The sequence below is a fragment of the Rhinopithecus bieti genome, unplaced genomic scaffold (genome assembly GCF_001698545.2).
Source record: "Rhinopithecus bieti isolate Rb0 unplaced genomic scaffold, ASM169854v2 scaffold_68244, whole genome shotgun sequence".
NCBI lineage: Eukaryota > Metazoa > Chordata > Mammalia > Primates > Cercopithecidae > Rhinopithecus > Rhinopithecus bieti.
In genome coordinates this window covers 656,418-677,954 of record NW_016825829.1, presented here as the reverse complement: position 1 = coordinate 677,954, position 21,537 = coordinate 656,418, and the positions used below count along the sequence as shown (strand labels likewise).

At 49.3% G+C, this 21,537-nt stretch overlaps 1 protein-coding gene across 1 annotated transcript in view; it reads left to right on the top strand.

Annotated features, from left to right (window-relative positions):
• GRK4 (G protein-coupled receptor kinase 4) overlaps positions 1–20,583 on the top strand; it is a 69,500-nt gene extending 48,917 nt beyond the window's left edge. Inside the window, 8 exon segments of the mRNA XM_017863126.1 lie at positions 1,345–1,535; positions 4,137–4,174; positions 8,660–8,749; positions 9,947–10,155; positions 15,738–15,875; positions 17,659–17,796; positions 18,682–18,819; positions 20,392–20,583. Of these exon segments, the coding sequence (XP_017718615.1) occupies positions 1,345–1,535; positions 4,137–4,174; positions 8,660–8,749; positions 9,947–10,155; positions 15,738–15,875; positions 17,659–17,796; positions 18,682–18,819; positions 20,392–20,445 (996 nt within the window). The 3' untranslated portion in view covers positions 20,446–20,583.
• The last annotated feature ends 954 nt before the right edge of the window (positions 20,584–21,537 follow it).

The window sequence follows — 21,537 nt, the reverse complement described above, 5'->3', positions numbered from 1 at the left end:
AAAAAATACAAAAAACTAGCCGGGCGACGAGGCGGGCGCCTGTAGTCCCAGCTACTCGGGAGGCTGAGACAGGAGAATGGCGTGAACCCGGGAGGCGGAGCTTGCAGTGAGCTGAGAGCCGGCCACTGCACTCCAGCCTGGGCGGCAGAGCAAGACTCCGTCTCCAAAAAAAAAAAAAAAAAAATAATAATAATTCTAGGCAAAGAACTGACAAAAATGTGCAAGACTTCTACACTGAGAACTGTAAAATGTTATTATAAGAAATTAAAGAAGGAGGCTGGGTGCTGTGGTTCACGCCTGTGATCCCAGCACTTTGGGAGGCCGAGGCAGGTGGATCACTTGAGGTCAGGAGTTTGAGATCAGCCTGGCCAACATGGTGAAACTGCATCTCTACTATAAATACAAAAATTAGCCAGGCATGGTGGTGGGTGCCTATAATCCCAGCTACTCAGGAGGCTGAGGCAGGAGAATTGCTTGAAACCTGGGAGACAGAGGTTGCAGTGAGCCGAGATGGCACCACTGCACTCCAGCCTGGGCGACAGAGCAAGACTCTGTCTCGAAAAAATAAAGAAGGTCTAAATAAATGGGGGAAGACCATGTTCCCAGATTGGAAGACCCAATGCTGTAAAGATGCTGGTTTCCCCTAATTGATCTGTAGATTAAATGAATTGAATGCAGCCCCAATCAAAATCCCAGCAGGGTGTGTGTGTGTGCGTATGTGTGTGTGTGCGTGTGTGTGTGTGCGTGTGTGTGTGTGTGAATTGACATACAAACCAATAGAAAAATGGGGGAAAAAATAGACTAGGCATTTCACAAAAGAAGATCCAAGTGGCTATTAATTACATGAAAGTGTACCCTATATTTGCATATATACAGAAATGCAACTTAAGACCACAGTAAGAGACTACTCCACCAGCAGGATTCAAACTAAAAAGGTTGACAACAGAAAATGTGGGAAGGAGGTGGCGCAGTGAGACCTCCCTTGCGCTGCTGGTAGGGCACAGCCTATGTGCTGAACGTGGTTGCCCGGGAAGTACAGACTGTCAGGGCTCAAGTGATGAGAGCACGACACAGAGGAGTCATGAGCCCAAGTGTCTTGGTGAAGTTTTGCCACTTCTTTGCTTAACTTTAGGAAGTTGTCTCTTTTGGCTACACAGCTGTGGTAAAATGTTCAGTATGCCAAGGTCCAAGAGGCACGTGATGTGTCCTGTACATTTCCCTGAAACATATAGTATTCGCATGTTCTGATTATAAACCTAACATGGATTGCTTATTAGCAAATAGAGGAAATCACCAATGAAAGAGCAAGTTCGTGTTCTGTTTTTATGATGTTGCTATCTTTAGGTTAGTTTAGCCTACGCTTATGAAACCAAAGATGCCTTGTGCTTGGTGCTCACCATTATGAATGGAGGGGATTTGAAGTTTCACATTTACAACCTGGGGAATCCCGGCTTTGATGAGCAGAGAGCTGTTTTCTATGCTGCAGAGCTGTGTTGCGGCTTGGAAGATTTACAGAGGGAAAGAATTGTATACAGGTAAGAACGGTGCTACCTAATGGAGCCTGCAAGTCTTGGAGCCAGTTTCTCCCAGCCGTAGGCTTCCCTGGCTCACACTGGCTGCTTCCAGACTGAGCAGGAGAGTAGCTGGGAGCCCCTCGATGGTGATTTATAGGGGTGGTCACTTACACTATTGGGAATATGGCCAGCCAGAGGGCCCTGGGTGTTTTTTTGTTTTGTTTTTTGAGATGGAGTCTCACTCTGTCACCTAGGCTGGAGTGCAATGGTGCAATCTCGACTCACTGCAGTTCAAGCGATTCTCCTGCCTCAGACTCCTGAGTAGCTGGGACTACGGCACCCACCACCCTGCCCAGCTAATTTTTTGTATTTTTACTAGAGATGGGATCTCACCATGTTGGCCAGGCTGGTCTCGATCTCCTGACCTCAGGTGATCCGCGGGCCTCAGCCTCCCAAAGTGCTGGGATTACAGGCGTGAGCCACTGTGCCCAGCTTACATTTCTAATAAATTATCTTTTTGAAGCAGAAGTTTGTTTTTTACTTGTTAAGTTGATCAAATAAAGGTAGTGCTACTCAGGTAAGCATAAGAATAGCCCATTTCCAAGGTTCTTAGGTATTTTGATAGTTCTGATAAGGATGTATTATGTCCTGCCATATAACATAACAATTTAATGTCTTGAAGTAGTAGTTTCTTTTTTGCATCTTAGAATTTAGTAAAGAAAATTAAATTAAAATTAATGGTTTAGTGTAATCAATGTATTTAGTTTTAGGAAAAAACAAAATCCCTTCCTATCCCTTAAATGCTGGCGTTCCTGGGCTCTGGGTCTCTTCTCAGCCACTCTCCCTGGGCAATTTCATTTCCTCCCTTCTGTGGGTTCATCTACCAGTTATAGTCGGTCTCCCACTGGGTTCCATGTTGTAGATTCAACCAGCCCACTGTGAATCGAAAATATTCAGAACATCCTGCTCAGCAGGGTGAAAAGGGGAAAAAAAAGAGAAAATATTCAGAAAAAAAGGATGGTTGCGTCTGCATTGAACATGTAGACCTTTTTCTTGTCCCTATTCCCTAAACGATATAGTATAATAACAATTTACATATTATTTACATTGTGTCTGGTAGTATGTGTAATCTAGCGGTGATTTAAAGTAATTGGGAGGATGTGTGTAGGTTATATGGAAATTCTACACCATTTTATATCAGGGACTTGAGGACCCTTGGATTTTGATATCCAAGGGAAGGGGGCCTGATGTGGGACCTGATGGTGTCTCCCTTGTCACCTTGCAAGCCTGGCCTTCATGGCCTTTGTGATGCAGCTCCCCACAGAGCCCTCCAGCTTTGGGTCCTGCTCCTCCCACACGGGCACCTCCTGCCCTTGTCATGCGAGAGTTTCAGCTGCTCAGGTGTCCTCACCTCACTGCACCATTGCACAAGGTGTTCCTGTGTGAGTGCCACTCTCCACCCAGTCCCTCTTCCTGTCATTCTGAGAGACTCCTGCTCATCCGTCCAGAGTTAGCCCACATAGCACGAGGGTGTGAGGATGTGCCCCCTCTCCCACATCCTCCAGGTGCTGCCCACGTTGTCTGCTCAGATGGTCACGCCAGACAATGAGTTTCTTGGGAGTCCTTGATCTCACTTCTCCCTGTTCTGATGGACCTTTGGCTTCTCCTTATCTTCTATATCCCACAGCCGGTATGGGATAAATATCTCTCAAGGATCAGAGACCAGGCTTGGCAGTGGGGCTGACACCTCTGCACCTTGAGCATTGAGCAAGGGTTGTATTGCTGCCCTGGCTGTGAGTCCTCTAGACAAAGAGGTGGTCGCCTGAGTTGAGGAAGCCTTGTTGCCATTGCTTAGAGGTAAGAGTCTGGTGGTATTGGAGCATGGAACACACCCGTAGGAGATTGGATTCTTTTGTTCCTCCTGGAGTAAATCACACTTCACAGGTGACTATAGCTGAGCCGCCGTGTTTGGCTTCAGTCTCAAGACGAGCTGGATTTTCTCATGTAAGCTTTGGCTCATCCCCTAACCTCCCGTACCCACTTGCCTCACCCACCTGCACTCAGTGGGGGCTGCCCATGGCTGCCCCATCCACCGCTGTGTCCACAGGACTCACCATCAGTAGCTATCACCAAGCATTTGTTGAATGAATGACCAATGGCCCAAGTGACATTCCCACCTCAGCCCCCTGAGTAGCTGGGACTACAGGTACATGCCACCGCACCCAGCTTGAGGCATTCTAATATGGGGAATTTTCAGTTTTTGAAACTCTTAAAAATATGTTAATGGTTAAGAGAAATTGAGCCACGTTCATTAAGGACTAGTTGCTTTCCTTACTACTGGGCTGCATATTTAATCACTGAAATGTCTTCAAATCTGTATAATTATGCAAAGCAGTTCATTTTACACTGTCATCATATGTGAGCTGTTTGCTGAGATGAATTTTGTAACATTCTCGTCCTGCCATGTGACAGCTAAAGACAGTTTCCATGGCTCATGAAGGGTGGTTTTGCTTTCTGCCGTCCTGGCCCTTGCTCATGCTGGTTGTTCCCACTGGGTACTCGGGAATCACAGTGCCAGCTTCTGAATCATTGAGCCTTCTGTTGCTATTTCTTTCCTTATAGAGACTTAAAGCCTGAGAATATTCTCCTTGATGATCGCGGTAAGTGGGCAAGCCTTTCCCATCTAACGGGTAGACTTTGTTAAGGGACTTGGATACAGAAAGTTGGATGCAGAAAGTGGACTTAATAATTAATAGAGAATGGAAACAACAACAAAGAAAAACTCTGTGGTATGTGTTCATTTTAAAAAGATAAAATACTGACAATTTGGTCATTTCCCAGTATTTAGGCAAGAAGCAAAGCTGGTCATAATTTTCAATTAATGATTGAGTTCAGAAGCCTTTTTTTTTTTTTTTTTTTGAGACAGTCTTGCTATGTCGCCCAGGCTGGAGTGCAGTGGTGTAATCATAGCTCACTGCAGCCTTGAACTGCTGGGAACAAGCAATCCTGCCACCTCAGCTTTCTGCAGAGCTGGGACTACAGGTGTGCGTCACCATGTTTTGTAGAGATAGGGGTCATGCTATGTTGTCCAGGCTGTTCTCAAACTACTGTCCTCAAGCAATCCTCCTGCCTTGCCTCCCAAAGCACTAGGATTATAGGCACAAGCCACTGTGCCCTGCCTAGAAGCATACTAAAGTAAACACAAAGTCAGAACATTTTCTCTCTCTTGTTTCTTGCTGTTGACCCACCTCTTGCTTTATTCCTTTTTTATTTCCATTCCCCTCTAAAGTTTGTCATGCTGCCCCTGGTGCTGTCCTCTTGTCCCATAGCATGTGTCACAAAGCAGGGTGCAGATGGCTGCTTGGAGACCCTGTAATAGTGGAGAGGGAGTGGCCCTTTTCAGCAGGCTCCTTGTCAGCAGCATGGGTGCGCACTCCACCTTGGTTCCTCTAAGGGACAGACATACCCAGAATGCAAGGATGGTTGGACTGCTGGGGTGCGTGCTTGTGCTCACACATAGCTCGCAAGTAGTGCTGGGAGAGAGCTTCTTTCAAGTGAGTTTTCTTGGCAAAGAAGGGTCTTACAGTCTAGTAGAGCGCATATGGCAGGGTCAAAGTGGCTCCTGCCAAGAAGAGGACAGGCGTCTAACGCGGAGACTGAGGGCAGTCGCAGGGGACTTGGAATGCTAGTCTCCTTTTACACCTCTGCCAGATGCTTTCATGCTTATCTAATTCATGTATGACACTCCACCCTGTGAGGAAGGAGGGTACTGGAATTCCAGCATCCCGGGGATGGCAGAGGTTTCAGTGAGCCAAGATCGCGCCGCTACACTCCAGCCTGGGTGATAGAATGAGACTCCATCTCAAAAAACAAACAAACAAACAACAACAACAAAACAAACAAAAAAACAGTAAAAGATTTCTTTGCAATTCTTTTAGTCATTAGCAAAAGTTCTTTGGTTCTTGGGTTGTTCACTCAAATTAATTTAAAGTCACTCAGAGGCTGGGCACAGTGGCTCATGCCTGTAATCCCAGTATTTTGGGAGGCAAAGGAGGGTGGATCACCTGAGGTCAGGAGTTCAAGACCAGCCTGGCCCACATGGCGAAACCCTGTCTCTACTAAAATACAAAATTAGGCGGGCGTGGTAGTGCATGCCTGTGGTCCCAGCTACTTGAGGAGCTGAGGCAGGAGAACCGCTTGAACCTGAGAAGTAGAGGTTGCAGTGAGCTGAAATCATGCCATTGCANTGAGGAAGGAGGGTACTGGAATTCCAGCATCCCGGGGATGGCAGAGGTTTCAGTGAGCCAAGATCGCGCCGCTACACTCCAGCCTGGGTGATAGAATGAGACTCCATCTCAAAAAACAAACAAACAAACAACAACAACAAAAACAAACAAAAAAACAGTAAAAGATTTCTTTGCAATTCTTTTAGTCATTAGCAAAAGTTCTTTGGTTCTTGGGTTGTTCACTCAAATTAATTTAAAGTCACTCAGAGGCTGGGCACAGTGGCTCATGCCTGTAATCCCAGTATTTTGGGAGGCAAAGGAGGGTGGATCACCTGAGGTCAGGAGTTCAAGACCAGCCTGGCCCACATGGCGAAACCCTGTCTCTACTAAAAATACAAAAATTAGGCGGGCGTGGTAGTGCATGCCTGTGGTCCCAGCTACTTGAGGAGCTGAGGCAGGAGAACCGCTTGAACCTGAGAAGTAGAGGTTGCAGTGAGCTGAAATCATGCCATTGCACTCCAGCCTGGGTGACAGAGTGAGACTCTGTCTCAAAAAAAAAAAAAAAAAAAAAAAAGTCACTCAGTATCATTCCTTTCTATGTGGTTATACCACCAGCTGGATACATCATTAGGTTCGTTTTCTTAATTTTGCTTTCAATTTTTAGCAATCTAATTTTTTAATGTTATAATTATGTAAAACATTTATGTGGTTCCAAAGATAAAACCACAAAATAGAATGTATTGAGAGATGTCTAGATTCCATCCCTCCATCCCTGACCACCCCCAAGTAGTTATTTTAGCTCATATTTTATTCCTTCATTTACATATGGTATATGTATAGACATACACATATCCTATATAAACAAGTTCCCCACTTGTTTCTTAAATAAAGTAGTAGACCACACGCATTGTCCTCCACTTGGCTGTTTCACTGAATATGTGGCAAAGATGGCTCTGCAACACTCGTGAAGAGCTTCCGCCGTCTGCTGTGCCTCCTGCAGGCGCACCTGCCCTGTTTGCACGGCCCTTGCTGGTGGGCGTGTCATCTCCACTCGTGCTGTTTCCATTAGTGCCGCGATGGAGAGCACATGTTATTTCCTAGTTTGTTGGATGTATCCTTGATAGCGGCCTGGAAGTGGGTGAATTCATATGCAATTTGCCAGATATTGCCAGATTCCCCTCCAGAGTGTTGTCCCATCTGCATTCCCAACAGCAGTGCCCAAGAGCACCTGTTTCCCCACAGCCTCGCCAGCAGACCGAGTTCTCTTCCGAACTTTGGAGCTTTTGTCAGTTTGTTAGCCGGGAATTGGTATTTCAATGTAGTTTTAAGTTGCATTTCTCAGTTTAAAAATCCATTTTATAAGAAAATAAGTCAATGATGCCAAAAAAAAAATAAGTCACAACATGCTGGCACTCTACTTAAATGAAAAATACATGAAAGCTGGCCAGGCACAGTGTCACACGCCTGTAATCCCAGCACTTTGGGAGGCCGGGGTGGGAGGATCGCTTGAGCCCAGGAGTTCAAGACCAGCCTGGGCAACATGACCAAACCCTGTCTCTACAAAATAAAAAAAAAAAAAAGGAAAGAAAATGAAATCTGGATTATTGAAAGAATGCATCTGTACGAGGGGAGGAAACTGAGACGTGATAGTAAATGGCAGAGCCAGGACTCAGACCGACTCCATCTGGCTACAGGATCTGTGCTCCTCACCCCTGTACTCTCCCACCTCCCAGGGTGGGCACGCAGCAAGGGCAGGGGGTGGTGTATTATGTGCATGCAGCCGAGTCAGAGGCCGGCTTTCCTCTCTAAAGCATCATGTAGACTGTTTTAAAATGACTACAGTGCCTTGGAGGGCATGTTGCATATTTTTAGTTTTTAGCAAACATTTATTGGTTGTTCATTCATTTTGCCAATAAATATTTATTGAGCACCTACTGTAGGCCTGGGTACTATATTAGAAGCTGAGGATAAGTGGTGGATAAGTTGAAGATAGTGTCCGCTTCCAGGGCTGGCTTATTTTTCTACACACTCAGCAGAATGTTTTCAATAATTTCTTACTTTCTTTATAGTTTTTTTGAGACAGGTTCTCACTCTTGCCCTGCAGTAGTGTGATCATGACTCACCGCAGCCTCGCCCTTCCGGGCTCAAGCGATCCTCCTGCCTCAGCCTCCAGAGTAGATGGGACCATAGCCATGTGCCATCACACCCAGCTAATTTTTAAAAACATCTTTTTTTTTTTTTGTAGAGACAGGGTCTTGTCATGTTTCCCAGGCTGGTCTCAAAATCTGGGACCCAAGTAATCCTCCCACCTTGGCCTCCCAAAGTGCTGGAATTACAGATGTGAGCCACCATGTCTGGCCTAATTTGTTAGTTCCATAGGAATTCAACAAATATTTAAATCCTTCTATATACAAGGCATTAACACAATATAGTTTCCTAAGTACCTTAATTTTGTTTATTATTTCCCCGACTCTATTACCATTTGTTCTCAAGAGAAAAACTCCATGTCATTCATGCATAGCTGTCCCTGTATATAGTACTGGTACTCTGACAAAGTGTTTATTTACTCTTCTGTAGTTGATATAATATTCATTATATTTTTATTGATGTATCTGGAAGTTGTATGACATAAAATAATAAATCCAGTGTTTCTGTCTTGTCAGGAGTTTGTCTATGATTAAAGAGCTTCCTAATCAATAGGCAAAAATCAAATTTTCCTGCTACTAGTGAAACTGAATGCACCGTATGGAATTTTACTAAACATGAAAAAGGTTAAATATTTTATATTTACTGTTCCAGAGTATGAAATACTATTATTTCCATCCATGGTTTCTGAGGGGCCTTTTTCCTCATTTTAATTGTTGTTAAAGTGTCACTACTGCCCCCATGACCTGTGTAATAACATATTTGAACACACAGGACACATCCGGATTTCAGACCTCGGTTTGGCCATGGAGATCCCAGAAGGGCAGATGGTTCGAGGAAGAGTTGGAACAGTTGGCTACATGGGTTCGTGAGAGGCTTTCAGCATCCTTATCCTTTCTCTCCGGGTGCCTGAGTACCTCAGAACACAGAGAAAGCCACCCTGAGTGGACCAGGGCCTCGGTTTGGACACTAGTAGATGCCACAATGGTCTTTTGAATCTCTAACCTGTCAGAGTGTTGAGGCTGCTGGGGATCCTGTAGGCTGCCCTCACCTTCTTACAGATGAGGGGTGAGGCCCGAGAGGTTGTGAGTCCTGAGGTCACTCAGCAAAGTGAGGGCAGAATCGGGATGACACCGCAGGTCTCCTCACTCTGCCAATGTCCTCCCCGTGCACGACGGCCTCTCAGAGCCTCAGGAAATCACCCCACTCTGGTTATTCCAAAGATCCAGGGGCAGTGCCAGCCAACCCCCAGGGGTGGCCTCTGAGGGTCTCGCAGAGTCCTGCAGGAAGACCCCAAGGTCTTGTGGCTTTCTGCTCCTGCGTCTTCTGGGATTTTCCACTGACCTGGGATAGATGGCAAGACATGACACTTGGGGTGCTCTGGGCATGGCTCTGTGTGTCTGGAGAGAACCCCTTCAGGAAGGGGAGCCTTCCCTAGACTGCCATGTCCCTTGTGAATGTGACATCTGTGGCAATTCAGCTCATCCTGGATGAATCATACAAATGTTTAAAAATATTAGTTTTATTGGGGTATAATTCATATGTCATAAAGTCCATCAGTTTGAAGTGTGTAATACAACAGATTTTAGTATTTTCACAGAGCCATGCAACCATGACCACCATCTAATTTCAGACCTTTTTTTTTTTATTTTGAGACGGAGTCTCACTCTGTCGCCTAGGCTAGAGTGCAGTGGCACGATCTTGGCTCACTGCAACGTCCACCTCCCAGGCACGAGTGATTCTCCTGCCTCAGCTTCCTGAGTATCTGGGACTATAGGCGCCTGCCGCCACACCCAGCTAATTTTTGTATTTTTAGTAGAGACGGGTTTCACCATGTTGTCCAGGCTGGTCTCGAACTCCTGACCTCAGGTGACCTGCCTGCCTCGACCTCCCAAAATGCTGGGATTATAGGTGTGAGCCACTGGCACAGCCTTAACATAATGTTTTTAAGGTTCGTCCATGTTGTCACACACGTTGAATGTATACTGTATTATTGGAAAATATAAGAAAATTTAAAATCAAAATTTAACTTAATTTCCATTTCCCGTATTTGTTATGTAGCACCTGAAGTTGTCAATAATGAAAAGTATACATTTAGTCCCGATTGGTGGGGACTTGGCTGTGTAATCTATGAAATGATTCAGGGACATTCTCCATTCAAAAAATTCAAAGAAAAAGTCAAACGGGAGGAGATTGATCAAAGAATCAAGAATGATACTGAGGAGTATTCCGAGAAGTTTTCAGAGGATGCCAAATCTATCTGCAGGATGGTAGGTCAGGCTCTGTAGAGGCTGGGAAATGGCACTTCTCATTCTAGTTGTTTTCACTGGCAGATATAACAAGTGTTGGTCTGTCATCTTCAGCAAACCCTGGCCGCCCACCTCCCAGGCCCTGCCCCTGCCCCTGCCCCGGCGGCCCAGCAGGGAGGACATGCGTGCTCAGGAGGCTCACATCAACTGTCTCCTGGCCCAGCAGGTAGGACACGTGTGTTCAGGAGGCTCACGTCCACCTGTCTCCTGGCCCAGCAGGGAAGACATGCGTGCTCAGGAGGCTCATGTCCACCTATCTCCTGGCCCAGCAGGCGGGACATGCGTGCTCAGGAGGCTCACGTCTGCCTGCCTCCTTCCCCATGCTCCTGCCACTGGGATTTCATCAGACAAAAAGGGCCAGCGAGAAAAGTTTCCAGACATGATCTGGAAATGACTTATTTGGGTTTCAATTAGAGTGAAACAGAGTAAAATTCATGGTTTGATTTCTCAAACAATGCTATTGAAAGGGAAGAGTGATACCAAGGCTATTAATTCAGCTTTCAGAAAACAGCCGAGCCTTGTTTCATTGACCAGTTTTATATGAAGTTAGACATAAAACCAATCTTTCATGTAATTTGAGATGGTAAGGGTTCAGCCACCTGCCAGTGATTGTAGTCCCAGAGACACTCTGACCTGAGGGCCTGCTGTGTACCTGGCTCTGGGCCTGGTGCTAGATGGACAATTCCCTTAATTGTGCCAAGGGCCTCTGAGGCTGACAGTGGCACCTGCGAGTCACAGCAAGGAGACAAGCCCTAAGCAGTGGAGACCTGGCCCCTGGTCCCAGAATGAGCAAGGGGCTGTCAGGGTCCATCTGCCTCTGGGACCGGACTGTGTTACCACCCCTCACTGCCCAGACGCTCTATCAGTGAGGGAAACTCTGTTACTTATTTCAAACCAGTATTTTTTGAGCACATTTTTTTTTCATTTATTTTCATTCAACGAGGATTTATTGAGCATCTTGTACACTCCAGGCACTGTCCTAGGCATTGGGGGAAACAGCAGCAAGTAAAACAGAAGTCCCCACCCTCCCAGCGAGAACTGACGGGAAACAGAACAAATGCTGTGGGGAGGACCTGCACTCTGGAGGACAGGGAACTGCCTGGAGCTGCGGCAGGCTCGGGGGGAGAAAGGGAGTTAGCCTGCTGGGCAGAGCAGACCGCTGGCAAGAGCAGGAGGGGGTTAGAGGGGGACAGGACAGAGAGCAGCAAACCCAGGGCATGCAGAACCACCTGTCACCTGTCATTGTCATCATTGTCAAGCCTTAAGTGTTGCTTCCTCTGATGGCCATGAAGCCATCGCAGGGCTCTGTGAAGAGTGATGTGATGGGACCAGGCTTGCCGGCCGCTGGGAGAAAGTGAATGGACAGGAAGGAGGAAGGCCATTGGGGGCTTTGCAGCTGTTCGGGTGAGAGTAAAGGTGACGCAGACCTCGGTGGTGGCAGAGCAGGTGTGAGAAGTGATGGCAGATGACCACTGTCAGATTCAGGATGGATCCTGAAGGCAGATGGTGGAGAAGACTTCAGGCTGACCCCAAGGTGGGCTGGAGGGAAGGGGGTACTCACTAGAGCCAAGTCCTTGCGGTGGGGAGGACAGTAGCCAGCGCACAGGAAGTGTGTGGACAGTTCCTCCAGCGACCGGAGAGGAGGCAGAGTCTGTGGCCAGCGCAGCACAGCTGGGGAGACGTGAGCGGGGCTGTGAACGGTCTCTTAACGGAGCTGCTTTTTCTCAGATGGTCAGCCCAGTGGGGAGCAAAGGTGGGAGGCAGGTGTGAGGAGAGGGGAGGCTTGAAGCCCTAGAAAGCAGGGTTTTCCTCAACAGCATCAAGAGCCATGTGGACCTGAAGGGAGGGGAGTGGCCGTGGTTGTGTGCTAGGCTCCTGCCACACCTGGATGGTGCAAGCTCAGAGCCAGCAGGGAGCTGCACTCGCCCAGCTCTGGTTTGGTCCAGCAGCTAGAGAAAGGCTGGGGAGCTGGGCTACATGCAGAGGAGTGACTAGAGGACAGACCATGGGCTCGACGCTGGCTCCAGTGGACGAGGAAAGGGGCACAGGGAACAGCAGGTTCAACAGAGGATGGGCCAAGCACAGTCCAAGTTGGGAGTCCAGGCCCCTCCAGGCCAGAGTTAGAAAGACTAGAGGGATGCTCAGATAGGAAACTGCTTGGAGTGGAGCTGACGGAGGGAGCTCTTGCTGGCCAAGAGTCTGGAGTGTGACCGGGAGAGAGTGGCTGGGGGTCACTACGGGGATGGAGGATAAGGTCACTGGAGAAGAGAGGCCACAGGACCAAGCAGCCAGGCATAGGCCCCTGCCTGGGTGTGGGCATTCCTAGCAGCCGTGCCTGGGTAACTAATGTGGGCTGGCACTGGCTGGAGAGGAATTATTCTGATGTCCTTTTCATGTGTTTCCATATATGAAGCCATGGGCACTACAGGCTCGTCCCAGAGCCAAGGGTCATCCTGGAGTTCTCCTGGCTGGCTCACTCTGCTTAGAGGTGACTATTAAATAATGGAGTCTTCTCACAACACTGACAGGGCTGCAAGAACGTATAAATATGTACTAGAAATGGAATCTGCCCCTAAGAGCTCACAGTTTAATGTTAGGCCTAAAACAAACAGAAATGACTGCAGTGAAAAAGCAGAATTGGCCGGGCGCGGTGGCTCACGCCTGGAATTCCAGCACTCTGGGAGGCCGAGGCAGGTGGATCACGAGGTCAGGAGATCGAGACCATCCTGGCTAACATGGTGAAACCCCGTCTCTACTAAAAATACAAAAAAAAAAAAAAAAAATTAGCCAGGCGTCATGGCAGGCGCCTGTAGTCCCAGCTACATGGGAGGCTGAGGCAGGAGAATGGCGTGAACCTGGGAGGTGGAGCTTGCAGTGAGCCGAGATTATGCCACTGCACTCCAGCCTGGGCGACAGAGTGAGACTCTGTCCAAAAAAAAAAAAAAAATGTGTTCTATGGGTTAATGACATCACACAACGATTGCTGGCAGCTGGACCTGAGCCCAGCTTTTGGACCAAGCCCCTCTCCTCTGCTCTGTGCTGCCTGCTCAGGCCATCTGTCTTAGTCCCTTCGGGCTGCTATGACAGAATCCCTTAGACTGAATAATGTATCAACAGCAGGAGTTTATTTTCTCAGTCAGGAGGCTGGAAGTCCTAGATCAAGATGCCTGCAGATTGGGTGTCGGTGAGGACTGCTCTTTGCTTCAAAGATGGAGCCTTGGCTGGACATGCTGGCTCATACCTGTAATCTTAGCACTTTGGGAGGCTGAGGTGGGAGAATCACTTGAGCCAAGGAGCTCGAGACCAGCCTGGTAACACAGTGAGACACTGTCTGTATTTAAAAAAAAAAAGAAAGAAAAAGAAAGAAAGATGGAGTCTTCTCACTGTACCCTCACAGGGCAGAGGACAAACCAGCTCTCTGGGGCCCCTTTTCTAATGGCACGAATCCCATTCAAGAGGGCAGAGCCTTCATGACCTCACCACCACCAAAAGGTCCCACCTGTCAATACTATTGCATTGGGGATGAAGTTTCAGCTTACAGATTTGCGGGGGACACACACATTCAGACCATCCTGGCCCTCAATGGGAGGGGAGTATGCTGGCAGCAAGCTCAACCATGGGGCTGTGGAGGCCCTGAGATGCAGAAATGGTGTTTGCATTACAGTTAACTTTCAGATCTGTTTTATTTATGTGTGTATTGTTGTTTCTTTGAGACAGAGTCTCAAGAAACAGATCTGGCCCAGGCTGGAGTGCAGTGGTGCGACCTCAGCTCACTGCAGCATCCGCCTCCCGGGTTCAAAGGATTCTCCTGCCTCAGCCTCTCGAGTTGCTGGGATTACAGGCACGCGCCACCACGCCTGGCTAATTTTTGTATTTTTAGTAGACTTGGGGTTTCACCATGTTGGTCAGGATGGTCTTGATCTCCTGACCTCATGATCCACCCGCCTCGGCCTCCCAAAGTGCTGGGATTACAGGCGTAAGCCACTGCACCCAGCCTTCAGATCTCTTTTAAATCAACAAAGCATGTGAAGAACAAATGCACTGAGCAACTGTTACTGAGTGCCTGCTCTGGCTAGACGCTGGGGTGTCACAGTGGGCAAGAGTCACACAGCCCCAGCTTCAGGAACCTTTGAGTCTAGCAGGACAGCCTGGCAATCACAGTACATTCAAATGCCTCATTCTCAGCATGAAATATTTGTCATCAAGGAGAGGTGGAGGATGCCCTCGGGCTGTAGCAAAAAAAGTTGGGGAGCCTAATTTAGTGCAGGGATGAGGGCTAGAAAGCTAAAACCTGAAGAATTGAGCAGGAGTCAGCGAGCCAAAGAGCTTTGTAGACACAGCCCTGGAGCAGGCACAGCCCAGCAAGGAGCTGAGAAGTGGGAGATAGAAGCACAGACCAGAATACTTTCTGGTCTTTGGGACTTTGAGTTGGCCAGGGATCAGCATACTTTTCTGTAAGGCCAGATGGTAAATAGCGTTTAGACTTTGCAGGTCTCTATTACAGCTATTCAGCTCTGCCAATACAGTGCAAAATAAAGCCTTGTTTTGCTTGGTGCCGATAAAGCCTTGTTTACAAAACCAGGCAGCTGGTGCCTGTGGTGTCTGGACTGTGGTTTCCCAAGCCTGGGTCTAGGTCACATTTCAGGGGTTCAAGTCTTTCATGTGTTGCTTCTGAGTACAGCCCTGCTTTTTCTGATTGATAAGAATTGTGGAGGAAGGCTTATTGGACTTTGTGATGATTGTAAACATGCATGTAAGGAATACTTTCTAAAGAGATCCTTTCTGGTCATTTTAAGAATACACTAGAATACCAAAGTATTAAGAATATATTTTTAGGCCGGGCTCGGTGGCTCAAGCCTGTAATCCCAGCACTTTGGGAGGCCGAGACGGGCGGATCACGAGGTCAGGAGATCGAGACCATCCTGCTAAACCACTGTGAAACCCGTCTCTACTAAAAATACAAAAAAATAGCCGGGCGAGGTGCGGGTGGCGGCCGCGCTGTAGTCCCAGTAACTTCGGGAGGCGAGGGCAGAGAATGGCTTAAACCGGGAGGCGGGAGCTTGCAGTGAGCTGAGATTCCGGCCACTGCACTCCAGGCCCGCGGGCGACAGAGTGAGACTCCGTCTCAAAAAAAAAAAAAAAAATATATATATACTATATATATATTTTTTTTTAGAACTCGGTTTGCTCAATGTTTGCCTCATCTGAGGTCTTTAGTGGTATTTCTGAAATTCACAACAGTTTCTGTTTCCTCTAAAATCCCCGAATTTTATGATTAATTTTTTAAACATAAAGAATAACATAGCCAACCCCTTATTTATTGATAGCTCAAAGGCAAAACCTCAGCCCCCTTCCTCTGTGAAGCATCATATAATTTAATGAGTAAAGTCTGAGTTCCTGAGGTTTGGTGGATGCTTTGAAATGATTTGTTCGATGCACCTGCTTTCTGCCCTCCCGAGTCCTTTGGTTATTATTATGGAGGGAGTTCTGAGTTTTCATTTTTATCCAGAAGCTTAAGTGGATTCTATTTCTGCCTCTTGCAGTTACTCACCAAGAATCCAAGCAAGCGGCTGGGCTGCAGGGGCGAGGGAGCGGCTGGGGTGAAGCAGCACCCCGTGTTCAAGAACATCAACTTCAGGAGGCTGGAGGCAAACATGCTGGAGCCCCCTTTCTGTCCTGATGTAAGTGCACTGCCAGGACGAGCAGGGCCCCGGGAACAGTGATCCACACTGCACGGGTTTTCTCTTTCTTTTTTTAAAAATAGCGATGGGGGATCTCACTGTGTTGCCCAGGCTGGTCTTGCACCCCTGGCCTCAAGTGGTCCTTCACCTTGGCCTCCCAGAGTGCTGAGATTATAGGCGTGAGCCACTGTGTCCAGCTGCAACACAGTTTTTTGTTTATTTGTTTTTTGTTTTGTATTACAACAGATGCAGAATCACCAGGTACAGCAAATATGTGGCTTTCGCTCATGGTGCCTATCCTACCTGGTTCTTCTTTTGTCACCCCAGTGTCCTCTGGCCACTCACTGGCCCCTCACAGACCTCAGCGGTGCTCTGGCTCCTTGCCTGGTGTCACTTTCAGCCTCAATGCTGGTGGAGCCCCCTAAGCAGCTGAGATCACAGGCACACGACACCCAGCTCATTTTAATTTTTTACTAGAGGGGGTCTCCCTATGTTGCCCAGGCTACTTTTGAACTCCTGGCCCCAACCGATCCCCCTGCCTTGACCTCCCAAAATGCTGGGATGACAGGCATGAGCCACCATGCCTGGCCACCCGTGTCCCCTTTCTGGTCTCAGGGCTGGCTTTCTCTCTCGTTCCTGTGTTTCCCACGGCCATGAGCCGCCCCTGCTTCCTTTGTCTGGAATGCGTATCCCCACCCTGCTTCTCATGAGGTCCTGGGACTGTGGCCTGGCCCCATACTGAGGACCCTGAAGTGGTCACTGTACCTCCTTGTGAACGTGCTGTTGGGACACCTTCCCCTGGACTGTCCCCTAGGGGCAGGGCCTGCCAGTGGACTTCCAGCTCCCCACCCTGAGGGGATGAATGAGTGAAGAGCAGCTGCTCTAACAGCAGTGCTGACTGTGGCCTTTGGAGCGTCACTGCTTTACTGTAGTGCACAAGTCCTGGGTGAAAAGTGTTCTCAGAACTGTGGGTGCCTCCGGCATGAGCAGATGAGGGCCCCACAGCTGCCAACTTCCGTGCTGTTTGTTCCTTTGCCCTGAAAGTGCAAACAACTGTACTGGCGGCAGGTGGAGACCTGGGCCTTGGTACTCCCTCCTGCCTGCCTGACCCTTTGCCTCTGAGGACAGCAGTGCCGGGATAGGAGCTGTAGGCCTGGGCTCCTGTCCCAGGGGAGGGACCTGCCGACCCAGGGAGCTGAGCCTCTTGCAGCCTTGGAGACCACTCGATGGACCTGGAGGAGGGCGGGAAGTGGGAGCCGCTGCTGTTCCTCAGGTTTTCTCCAGGCGCTTTGCAGGGAGCGCACCTAGAGTTGGAGGCAGGTGTGAGAATTGTCACTAAGGGATCCCACTGCTGGTGGCCTCTATCCCTGCTCACACTTCCCCGGGTCTGTGCTGCATCTTCTAATATTTGCACTCCTTCCTGCCCTGCATCCCTGGCCTTTGTTTGCAATCCATTTTCCACTACAGAAAAGAGAAGGGCATGGCCCTCAGAAGGGGTGTATGTGTGTATGTGTGTGTGAGAAAGAGAGAGGGAGAGAGCCAGAGCACCTGACACAGTACCCACAAGACTGGTGACACTAAAAGCTGGCGAACCACCTCTTGAGAGGACACTTTCTCTGATTTAGAAAATGCCTCAAGTGAGGGAGGGGCCTGGCAAAGAAATGGAGAGAGGAAGAATGGCGGTGTTTATGCGTCAGTTTGCTGGGCGTTTCATTCCTGGGAACTGAGAGAGCTGAGAATTGCTGTAGTGACCTCAGAGGCTGCCTCTGTTCTTGCTGTACAGCCTCATGCCGTTTACTGTAAGGATGTCCTGGATATCGAGCAGTTCTCGGCAGTGAAAGGGATCTACCTGGACACCGCAGATGAAGACTTCTACGCTCAGTTTGCTACAGGGTGTGTCTCCATCCCCTGGCAGAATGAGGTACTGCCCTTCCAGCACAGCAGCTTTACGTTAGTTCCAGCAATGACCCAGGAAAAGGGTGTGTGTGTGTTGTGTGTGTGTGTGTGTGTGTGTATGTATTTGGAAGATAAAATTATACAAGACGGCTGGGCGCAGTGGCTCACGCCTATAATCCCAGCACTTTGGGAGGCTGAAGTGGGCGGATCACGAGGTCAGGAGATCGAGACCAGCCTGTCCAACAAAGTGAAACCCCGACTCTACTAAAAACACAAAAATTAGCCGGGCATAGTGGCAGGCACCTGTAGTCCCAGCTAGTTGGGATGCTGAGGCAGGAGAATCGCTTGAACCTGGGAGGCACAGGTTGCAGTGAGCCGAGATTGCGCCACTGCACTCCACCTTGGGTGACAGAACGAGACTTTGTCTCAAAAAAAAAAAAAAAAAAGATTGTATAAGACTTTTGACCACAGGACTAGACCATGGGCAAGCTAAGAACCATATCAGCAGCTGTCCAGAAGCACAGTATGTCCCTGGTCCCAGTGACAGGAAGTGGACAGGAGGTAGCTATTTTGGGTCGATGGGCGCTTACCTGCCACCCCTGAGCCCCCCTCCCTAAGCAGGGCTGACTGGCAGCCAGAGTTCCCATGGTAGTTCCCCACTTTGGGGGGTACACTGAGAGACAAGGGGAGAGGAGACCACGTTACTTATCCAAGAAGAGGTCAGGAGGCAGGGAAGGAGGAACCCAGGAAAGGGGCCCCACAGTGGGTGTGGGAGCTCTGAGGTGCCCCACACGGGACTGGGTAGGAGCTGCTCTGCATGGGGCTGGGCAGGAGTTGCTGGCGCTGGGAGACACCCACTGACCTGGAAGCTTCTCTGCGACTTCTCTGTCCTGCTCTTCTGTGCATGCAGATGATCGAATCGGGGTGTTTCAAAGACATCAACAAAAGTGAAAGGGAGAAAGCTTTGCCATTAGATCTAGACAAGAACATACATACCCCGGTTTCCAGACCAAACAGAGGCTGCTTCCATAGACTCTTCAGAAGAGTGGTAAAACACCTAAAACTAATATATGTGTGTGTGTGTGGAAAGAAAAGCATACTGACTACCAAGGTGAAAACATCATACTTTTTCTGTTTGCAATGGCTCCTACAAACAGTTTTATACAGTTTGAGAGCCACGTGGTGCTAGGTAGAGGCCAGCCAGAACAATGAGAACATCCTCGCAATGAGGTTTGTCGCTGTTGTGTATTTGGGAGATAAAATTATATAAGACGGCTGGGCGCAGTGACTCACGCCTGTAATCCCAGCACTTTGGGAGGCTGAAGTGGGTGGATCATGAGGTCAGGAGTTCGAGACCAGCCTGGCCAACAAAGTGAAACCCCAACTCTACTAAAAATACAAAAATTAGCCAGGCATGGTGGCAGGCACCTGTAGTCCCAGCTAGTCAGGATGCTGAGGCAGAGAATCGCTTGAACCTGGGAGGCGGAGGTTGCAGTGAGCCGAGATTGCATTGTTCTGATCTAAAACAGGACTGCTTTCCAACGTTCACAATCAGGTTCCCATGTCGATAACAAAATATTTTACACTGGGCTCAGAAATCGGCATCCTGTGGAACCTTCGTCAGGTGGCACCCACGCATGCATCTCTCCCTGCTCTGGCTCTTAGACTCTCACCTCCTTTGCCCGCTGCATGGGGAAAGTGGATTCCTTTTTGAAAATGGCATCCTGGCCGGGTGCGGTGACTCACGCCTGTAATCCCAGCACTTTGGGAGGCTGAGGCAGGTGGATCACCTGAGGTCAGGAGTTTGAGACCAGCCTGGCCAACATGGCGAAACCCCATTTCTACTAAAAATACAAAAATTAGCCAGGCGTGGTGGCGCACGCCTGTGGTCCCAGCTACTTGGGAGGCTGAGGCAGGAGAATCGCGTGAACCTAGGAGGTGGAGGGTGCAGTGAGCCGAGGTCGTGCCACTGTTCTCCATCCTGGGGAACAGCGGAAGACTCCATCTCAAAAAAAGAAAAAGAAAAAGAAAGAAAAATGGAATCCTTTGGAGAGACCTTTTGTAGTAGCATTAAATGTAGACAAGCCTTTTTTCCATGCAGTGTCTCTCCTTGGATTTGTGGACCATCCTACTTTGCACCCTGTGTGTTCCCAGGGGGTTTATTCAGAGCTCGGCCACTAACATTCTAATCCATCTTTCTTTCAGTATGAAAAATAGGCTGGGCGCAGTGGCTCACACCTGTAATCCCAGCACTTTGGGAGGCAGAGGAGGGTGGATCACCTGAGGTCAGGAGTTCAAGACCAGCTTGGCCCACATGACGAAACCCTATCTCTACTAAAAATACAAAAATTAGCCGGGCATGGTGGCAGGTTCCTGTAATCCCAGCTACTTGGGAGTCTGAGGCAGGAGAATTGCTTGAACCCGGGAGGTGGAGGTTGTAGTGATCTGAAATTGTGCCATTGCACTCCAGCCTGGGTGACAGAGCGAGACTGTGTCTCAAAAAAAAAAAAAAAGAAAAAAATTAGCACCCCCCCAAAAGTTTATAAATGGTTGTCTACACTTAAGGAAAGTGAAACCTTCGCATCAGCCGTGTGACTGAGGCCAGCGCTGTGTGTCGCAGGGCTGCCTGAGCATGGTCCCCAGTGAGAAGGAAGTGGAACCCAAGCGATGCTGAGCATTCCCGTGCAGACCGCAGAGCAGACCCTGGCGCCAGGAAGGAGCAGGTGTTGGCGTCTCCTCCCAACTGGAATTGTAATAAATACATCGAAATAAAACGTGCCTTGGGAGCGTGCAGATCTTTCCACACTAATACCTGAGTTGTTTTCACTAAAGCTGGATTGAAGAAAAAGCCGCAAGTGTACCCCCTGAGGCCTCAGACACGCCCAGGTGTGGGCGCCTTGCGTGCTGGAGTGCGAGCTTTCCCTGCACCCAGGGAGAGGCCAGCCGGGGCTTGGGAATGGATGGCGAGTCCACCAGCCCTGCACTGCCCTGTGCCACCCCCAGTCTTGGTCTCAATACTCAGCCAGGGATGTGGTGGTCCAGGAAGAGACTGGGCAGCCGGGCGTCCTTTCCCCAGGGCCTGGGTATCAGACAGCCGGAGCCCGTTGGCATTTCCTGCATCTTTGGATGGCTATCCCGTTGCCTTGTGCCCCTCATTGAGATTCCTGAGGTTTGTGTGTTTGTGGCCAGTTTTTATTTTCTCCAAGCGTATCTATCTGCCCTTGAAAGGGGCTGCTGCCATGACCCTGCAGTCAGGGCCTGGCGGCCAGGGCCCCAGCGTGTGCCTGGCATGCGGTGACAGCCTCCACCATGAGAGTCCGCATCAGGGCCCCCGAGAGGCTGGTGCTGTGTCAGGCATGAGCCCTCCTGGGCTTTAGTGGCGCTTAGGAATCTGGGAGCTTCCCGTGGAGGTTAAGGGTGCTGAAACTGCACAAGTTGGTAACTCACAGCAGTGCCTGGTGACTCTCCTCTTCCGCTGGAGTGCTAACCCGTGGGGGAGACGTGGCAGCCGAGCGCTAACTGGGGGGAGACGTGGCAACCGGAGCGCTAACCTGGTGGTGGAGATGTGGCAGCCGGAGCGCTAACCTGGGGGGGAGACATGGCAGCCAGAGCGCTAACGGGGCGGGGGGAGACGTGGCAGCCGGAGCGCTAACGGGGGGCGGGGGGAGACGTGGCAGCCGAGCGCTAACTGGGGGGAGACGTGGCAACCGGAGCGCTAACCTGGTGGTGGAGATGTGGCAGCCGGAGCGCTAACCTGGGGGGGAGA